This window comes from Octopus bimaculoides, chromosome 3 (genome assembly GCF_001194135.2).
Source record: "Octopus bimaculoides isolate UCB-OBI-ISO-001 chromosome 3, ASM119413v2, whole genome shotgun sequence".
Classification (NCBI taxonomy): domain Eukaryota; kingdom Metazoa; phylum Mollusca; class Cephalopoda; order Octopoda; family Octopodidae; genus Octopus; species Octopus bimaculoides.
Genome location: NC_068983.1, coordinates 35,162,131 through 35,170,810, shown reverse-complemented (window position 1 = coordinate 35,170,810; position 8,680 = coordinate 35,162,131). Strand labels below are relative to the sequence as shown.

Below are 8,680 nucleotides of genomic sequence, written 5' to 3'. Positions count from 1 at the left end.
TATATATATATATATATATATATTATTTAAAAGCAGCAGAAATATATATATACTTAGATAATATATCTGATGATTTTAAGATCAATTTTAGAGGTAACAAATGTTTGTCAATAAAGAAAATGAAGATTTACATAGCACTGTTATTTAAAGTTTTTATTGAAAACAAATAAAACATGGAACTCCGGAGAGATGTAGCAAATATCAACACATTCAGTGGTTTGTGACGATAGAATATGTGTGAATGAATTGAAATTCAAAACTACTGCTTTTGTAGAGACTTATGAAAGTTAACAATTTATATCAGAATAAGCTTTGCATTAATGTACAAGCCTGTATTTCAAGCTCTTATTCAAAAATTACTTGGGATTGTTAAAACCTCAGATTAAAATGATTTGTCGGTAAAAAATGGTTCTAAGCTTCTAGAAACTTGGATATAATGTGCTAATGTACATCTTGCTCTGTTCTCTGAACTTGTTAGCAAATTATGGCAAGCATTATCAAAACCAAAGTGAACTTTCCCACCAAGACATATGCAAGAAGAATATTAAGGCTAGTATAAGATTAATATAGTGATTGATTATATTTGGTGTAAGAATGAAAATTAAAAATCAAATATTTTCTCTTCTTAACCTATTTAAGCATATGAGTCAAGACGAAAGCATTGAATTTAGAAACAGAAATTAAACAGAAAAAATTTTAAAACTTACCTAAATCTGGACATTTATTTTTCGTGACGTTGATATAATCAAGTAGAACTGAACAATATGTAGGTCGGTAAAATATATTGTGCGCATAGTCTTTCAGAAAAATAAATTTGGTAGGCGTATTTTTCTCAATATATATTTGATATATAAGCCACGGGGTTGTACCTTGACTCGCCACACTGAAAAGTAATTTCTTGTTCAATGCATTATAAATGGTCAGGTTACATCTATCGATTATCTTGTATCTAATTTGCACACAGCTACTGGTAATGTTTTCACTCGGTGATGCCAAACCAAGAGTATTGTATATAGAAGTAGCTTGCATGTACACATCTAGAGAAGAAATTTGAAAATATATTTATTTTGTAAGGAATTTATACTTAGTGTTACAAAATACATCTCATAATATAAAAGAATATTTTCATAAAAATATGTAACCATTAATTTCAACCTCACCAACTAATTACAGTAACCTATTTGGATTGTGTAAATGAAATCGTCATTCAATAAGACGACCCTTGGAAACATTAAATTCGCTGCGACTGTTTATCGTTTGGTATGTTCGCTCATTTGAGAGTTTAGTATTTTAGCCTTCAGCACCAGACTATCTAGCATGACAATTATGTTAATGATATAGATTAGACAAAAATTACTAATCTACTTCTATATTCACTAGTTGAATGATGACCAATCAACTCAGTCAAAATTCTCTTTTCTATCTATTCTTTGCGTGATATCGAATTATAGGTAGGAGAGTCAAGTTATAGACACGGTACATTGAGTGTGATAAATACCAACTAAAATCACTGATTGTTAAAATGATATCTCACTGTCTAGATCAACTCCTAAACCCAGGTAATTTGCTAGTTAAAAATTAAAGAAAACGTTAAGACGAGAAAAAATATTTAGCGTAAGAAGTAGGTCTTGCGGCTGAATTTGCAAATATGTTTGACTGTGCATATTTGTCTGTAAAGATGCATTTCGGTTACGCTCATCTGTATTTCTGTTTGTTGTTTCTAAGCAAATGTAAATAACAGAAGTTGTCAGTGAAAATAATATCCTTCACAAAATCCTGCCTTTGTTTTTTTAAGTGCATACTGTACCGAGACTATCTAGTATGACAATAATGTTGATGGTAAAGATTAGATAAAGTTATTCAACACAAAACATCTCTTTGGTTTATTTTATATCTACCAAAAGCCTTTGAGAGCTTTATGTAAGATTTATACATTTGAATTTATAGGAATAGGCATGTCAGTTGACAAACATACATTTACGGGAAATAACAAAATTTTCATGCAATTTAAAATACAGAATATTTGTTTACCATTTGTTGATCCGCTTACGTTTCCTGATTGTACTCTTTCCCATTTACTGTACATAAAATTGTGGTACTGGCATATCATAGGGTTTGTGAAGTTACAGGAAATGCTTCTGGCTTTAATGAGAAAGAGAACCTTCGTTAGCTCAATGTTAAAATATTAACAGTAATAATGTATAGCTTTCATTTTTACACAACACATAAACACAAGCAGTGATAATTAGCGTAGAAGAATAGGATCAATTTGAAGTGAGTACTTTTTCGTTGTGTAATATTAAATTTGGAGGAAAGGAAAGACTAAAACAATCGTTAGTCAAAGTTATTAATCGATTCATTTATCAATCAATTGATATAAGAGAAAACTGAGAAGTATAAAAATCAGAAAAGCTACTTTTTTTATGAATGATAAACTGATGCAAGTCACCAATCAGTTTTGTTAGTTGGGTTGGGTCCCACACAGGCAGAGGAACATGTATGGAAGTATAACCGTTACTTCAGTATGTCCCTCCAGAAATAAATATTAATTGGCTGATGACAACTCCCCCATTTGATGGAGAGGACAAAACATGAGTAGTACCAACGGCAGCATGAGGCCGCAACAGCAACACCAAAACCGAACAGCAAATTAAGCAGTAGTAGCACAACAGTGATTGAAAAACTTTCCACCCACTAAAGATTCACCACATCACCACCAACAGCAACTGAAAGCTTCCAATCAACAACAGAAGAAAAGGCAATGACTTCCTAAAACATGCAGCTCCCCACTTGGAACCACTCAGACTTTCCACAGGACGACGGCGACGGGGAAGAAGGCAAATAAAACCCACTGCCATAAACACGAACTACAAAGCAATAACAGATTGTACTTCAATACACAGATGTTACTCACATGATGTGACCTGGGAACACCTTAGAAGCAGGTCCACCTACTAAACGATCCCAGGTCACTAGAGAGAGATATGGAGTCATTAGCGAGAGAAGAGTTTCCTGTCCACCAGCACTCGCACCCATTTTCGGTGAGAATTATATCTATTTATCTCCAAATCAACTGAAATTGGAAAGAGGATGTGCTGTGTTGTTTCGAAAAGGTGCAGATTTCACGATACGGTCTATCTCTTTGGACCCAGCAGGTAAGCTGGTAGTAGTGGACATGACCAGTAGGGGAGGCCATACCTTCAGACGCGTAGTTGTCTATGACTCATCAGAGATTTGGTGACCAGATTTCTTTAGACGTCTGAATTCAGAATTCAAAATCATTGGTTACACAGACCACACATTTGTGATATGTACGGGCGACCTATATAGGCAGAGACCCGTTACTGGATGCGTCACGAACTTCTACTTGTTATTTATGGGACGTTTTTCACTTGTCTTATATGTACAATTAGTGTGTCATATACTGAATGTGAGTGTGACAAAAGGACCTAGTGTGTGAGGTTTTCGCGGATGCACATAGCAACTCCATCATGACTCCTTTCTTTTCTGTCAGTCCGTAATACATCATACTGTGGCATGTGTATTTCTGCATTTGCTATATCTGGTTTCAGGTGTGTTTCCGTAAGTGCTATGCATAAGGCTTGATTGAATGCAACAAGGTCTCTCAGGAAAGGAATTTTTGTCCTGTTACTAAGTGTTAACAATCCTTTGATGTTCAGTAAGAGCACCGATGTGATATCTGTGTTGCTGCAAGTGGTGCCCACGTTGGGTCTATTTGCTGTGGTGGTCTTGTGAATTGGGGATAGTCCCATCTGTGAGACTGATGTAGCCAGGTCAGCTGCTGTGCAATATTTTGTGCCATGCACAAAAATGACTGTTGTTCAGCAGCTGCCTTTTCAGTATGTTGATAGGACTGGTTTGTAGCACGCACTGCATCTGCGTATCTCCGTTTTGGGGAAGGTGGTGTGTAGTCCTTTCCTTTCGGTAAGCAGTTTCCGCCCTGTCTCATGTTTGTGTAGGGGGTCTTTGGTGTGCAAAACGACAGTTAGCACCTCCCTACCAGCAGACACCTTTCAAGTAGAATTTGCACATTCGTGTATGCTGTCTATTTTTATTCTTTTTGTTATATGGGTAGTCAGGTTTGCTTCTTTCTTTGGCTGTTTCATCTTTTGTTTTTGCTCCTTTTGGTTGTTCTTTCTTGGCTCTTTCACCTCCACGGTTTTTCGCTTTGATGGTGGTTAGGGCATTTGCACTTGGGTTTACTTTCCGGGCAGGTTTCCCGCTTAAACCTTCTTTGTTTTCTTGAGTGTCCACCAAGTAGCGGTAACATCTTTCATCTACATTCATGCCTCCATCCTTGTCATCTTTGCCGTGTATATATATCTAAATATAAATAACAGGTTTCTGCAACTTTTAATTTATTCAATTTATTCCTGTGTCTTAAATGTAGAATTTGAACCTAATTGTCCCATCTTCGAATTTAGTTTCTCGGAAGTAAATTTTACCTCACCAGGTAAATTCTCTTTCTACACTCTCTAAATCATTTATCGCTCTCTCTCTCTCTCTCTCTCTCTCTCTCTCTCTCTCTCTCTCTCTCTCTCTCTCTTCTTTCAGATCATCTATCTCCCCTTTCTTTCTCTCTCTCTCTGCCTCTCCCTCTGTGCTAAACACTAGTTTTAGTTGGTACTAAAACCATGCTGGATGCTTGTTTATTTACAACCAAGAGAGTCCCAATCAAAACACCTAAGCTATGATCTTAACATAATACAAAGACATATCTAAAAAAATGATATTTCATGTCACTGTAATTTTCGATTTGTTTAATTTATTGCTGCGTTTCAAGTGTAGACTTGGACTTAATTGTCCCGTCCTAGTACTTAATTTATTTCTCGGAAGTAACTTTTACACCACAAGGGAAATTCTTATTACCCACTCTCTAAATCATTCATCGCTCACTTTTCGACTTTTTTCTTTCTCACTCTCTCTCTCTTTCTCTCTCCCTCTCCTCGCCCCCCTCTCTCTCTCTCTTTCTCTCTCTCTCTCTCTCTTTCTCTCTCTCTCTCCTCTCTCTTTCTCTCTCTCTCTCACTCTCTCTCTCTCTGCCTCTCCCTGACTGCTTATCACAAGATTTAGTTGTTACTAAAATCATGCTGTGTGTCTATTTGCAACCAAGAATGTCCTAATCAAAATACCGTAAGTTATAAAACAATATATGTAAAGAATGTTGACATTTTCTGCAACTTTTTATGTATCTAATTTATTGCCATGACTTCAATGTGTAACTATGCTTACTTCAGTTCCAAACAATATCTGTGGTTTTGTCGTCAATTACAAGAAAGATAATTTTCAGTAAATGTAAATCAATTTTACGCCGATGTGAAACAGAAAAGACAGAAAAAATGCTAGTGATTGGTAGATAAACTTGCACAGGCGGATAAGTTAAGTGATAGATAGTTAAGTAGTTACATTGGTTGGTAGGTAGCTAGATAAACAGAAAGGCTGATAGATAAATCGATGCGACAGAGATGTAATCAATCTAAGGCAGCGAGCTGACGGAATCGTTAGCAAGCTAGGCGAAATGCATAGTAGTATTTCGTCCGTCTTTACGTTCTGAGTTCAAATTCTGCTGAGGTCGACTCTGCCTTTCATCCTTTCGGGGTCGATGAATTAAGTACCAGCTGCGTAGTGGGGTCGGTCAAATCAATTGGCTCCCACCCCACAAAATTTCGGGCCTTGTACCTAAAGTAGAAAAGAATATTCACTGGGATTTCCTAGGCGGCGAGCTCACAGAAAGGTTAGCACGCCGGGCGAAAAACTTAGCGGTATTTCGTCTGTCTTTACGTTGTGAGTTCAAATCCAGTCGAGGTCGACGTTGCCTTTCATCCTTTCGGGGTCGATAAATTAAGTACCAATTGCGTACTGGGGTCGATCTAATTGACTTAATCGCCTCCCAAAAGTTTCGGGCGTAGTGCCTAGAGTAGAGTAGAGTAGAGTAGAGAAGAGATGTAATCAATCTTACCTTGACAATATCCTTCTTTGAAACCAACATCAAGCAGAGCGATATGGCCATTAAATCCTAAAGTTCTTCTAGCAATAAATCGGTAAGTATAATTTCTACTGTAGTTGGGTACATTAACACAAGCAAAATTCCAGTTTTCGTCCTTAAGTTTACCAAATTCTTGAAACAACTCAATGTTATTTCCATATGAATCCTCTGATTCAAGCTGAAAATACATTATCGCATATTAGTTAATATGCATGCAGAGTGCATGTACATACATACATACATACACACACACACACACACACACACACACACACACACACACACACACACACACACACACACACACACACACACACACACACACACACACACACATAGCGAGTAAAAGTTTGTTATGAGCATTCATAAGATAAAATCTAATATAAATTCAACTAACAGTTTTAAAAAATGGAGAAGAGAAGATTTTTAAAGTTTTTGTAAAATTTTAATCTATGCATACGATCGTTTCGAATGATGATACTAACATGTAAGAAAACATGGAAAAATTAAATTAATAATAATACCAATTAAATTTAATTATGTATCACTATTCTCCTCAGCGCAAAACATGAATAAAATCATCAAAAAGGTATTAACAAAAGAATATTACAAAGAAAATCAGAGAGCTTATGTCGGATAAATCGACCGGATATTCTTTAATTGAATTGAAAGAGGAAAAAAGAGATATAAGAACATGCTCATGTAGTGTCGAACTATAACTGTTTTGGCCAACGGATATTTTCAAAATAAGTAGGAAATATCAGAGACAGAAAAATATAAACGAAAATGCACACACACATCTAACATACATAAATGCACGCGCTCTCACATAAAACTGTATACACCTACAGGCATATACATTTGAATACAAATAAAATAATATTATAATAATAATAATAAGCGTCTAGCGGGATATGATAGCTATATTTAAATATTTTTGTGTATTGACAGTTATGGGTAGTATGCAATGAAAAGAGGTGAAAAATTAAAAAAAATAAATAGTTTACTAAAAGAAATCGGTACAAATATAAAATTATGAGAGAGCTTTAGAGATGGTGATAAAAATACAAAGGGAATGATAATATACATCGAAAAATATTTAGGAATAAAAGTGAATATCAATATAAGAAAGTTTTGAGAGAGTAAAAAAGAAAAATACATACTACCGTTAGAAAAAACTTCTTGATAAATAATTCCTAATAACAAGGATTTGTTTTTTAAAAAATCTGTTTACGGGCCAGAGAATGATAGTGGAGGGGAAATAATTCTAAATGTATATTTAGGAAAAAACTTATTCTGGGGGAATACACATGTATATGGCTACACACACACACACACACACACACACACACACACACACACACACACACACACACACACATATATATATATATATATATATATATACAGACAAAAAACATACGCATATACTTAAACCTATATACATACACCTACACACGTGAAAAGATAGATGGATGTATATATACGAAAATCAAATACATATATATGTATTTTACACATATGCATATATGGGTACAGGACGTCACAAACAGTAAACAACATGAAATGCGAGAACAAATGAGTTGAATACGCAAACAACGAGAGAAGCAAATTGAAAATAGGACAAGTAACATAAAGAATGATCCTTCATCAGTTGTCGGCTGCCTGTCTACTCCTCATTTCGAGCATTGAATGACAATATAAGTCTTCGAAGACAGTTGCTCCCGCAAATACCAAAATAAAGTTTGGGATTTATGGAGGGAAAAATTTGGGGACAAAAGCAGGACAGTGGATATATACAAGGAAGCCGAACAAAAACAAACATAGAGAGTCGTTAGACCAGAACGAGGGAAAAATATAAACATCTACAATATTTACCGTTGCGGAAAACTTCTAACAAATTGTTTTATTTGTTAATTAAAGGTCGAAATTTAGGTCCGGGAGGTAAATATTGTAAATGTTTTTATTTTTCATTCCCTTCGAAATTGCTCTAACCCGTGGTTAGGATCACCACTTTTGTGTTTAAATGTACACTAATTTTATATGAAAAACATGTTGTCTATTGACATGCTACCCACTGGTAGAAAAATTTCGATAATTGTCCTACCCTTTCGTTTTTTCTCTCTCATCCATTCTCTAATTCCTTTTTCTCCCCATTCACCGTTTTCTATCTGTTCCTCTCTCTCTCTCTCTTCCTCATTTACTCACTCGTTGTTCACACGTGACCATCGGACATATTTCTTTTCTTCACTTGATCATGTTTCTTTTCTTTCAGTCTGTGTCACAGACCAGACGCATTCTTGTCTGTCTCTTCTATCTTTCCTCCTGTAAAAGCTTGTTCCTCCAGCGTTCACCACCTTATATCGTTTGGCTTAGCAGCCCTCATTTCTTTTGTTTTCACTGTCTTGTTTTCGCTACCAATTTCGATCCCACGCAAATCCCAATTTTTATTTTGGCTGGTGGGAGCAACTATTTTCTCAAAAGCACATTTTTATGGAGTAGGAAAACAGCCGAGAACTGATGAAGGGTCATTCTTTATGTTACATTCTTGATTTCCATTTGTTTCTTTCGTTGTTCGCATAAAAGAGCGTGTATTCTATGTTTTCGTACTTCGCATTTCACGTTGTTTGCGTTTCGTGACGTCCTGTACCCATATATACATATATGTGTAAG

General features: G+C 35.6%; 2 protein-coding genes across 2 annotated transcripts in view; one reads left to right on the top strand and one right to left on the bottom strand.

Annotated features, from left to right (window-relative positions):
- LOC106877509 (uncharacterized) overlaps positions 1–8,680 on the top strand; it is a 224,977-nt gene that overhangs the window by 121,511 nt on the left and 94,786 nt on the right. The gene's annotated exons all lie outside the window — the stretch shown is intronic.
- Positions 682–8,680, bottom strand: part of LOC106877508 (uncharacterized) — a 9,857-nt gene continuing 1,858 nt past the window's right edge. Inside the window, exons 2-4 of the mRNA XM_014926435.2 lie at positions 5,981–6,185; positions 2,032–2,142; positions 682–1,037 (exon numbers count right to left, since the gene is read on the bottom strand). Coding sequence (XP_014781921.2) covers positions 697–1,037; positions 2,032–2,142; positions 5,981–6,185 — 657 coding nt within the window. The 3' untranslated portion in view covers positions 682–696. The remainder of the gene's footprint in view (positions 1,038–2,031; positions 2,143–5,980; positions 6,186–8,680) is intronic.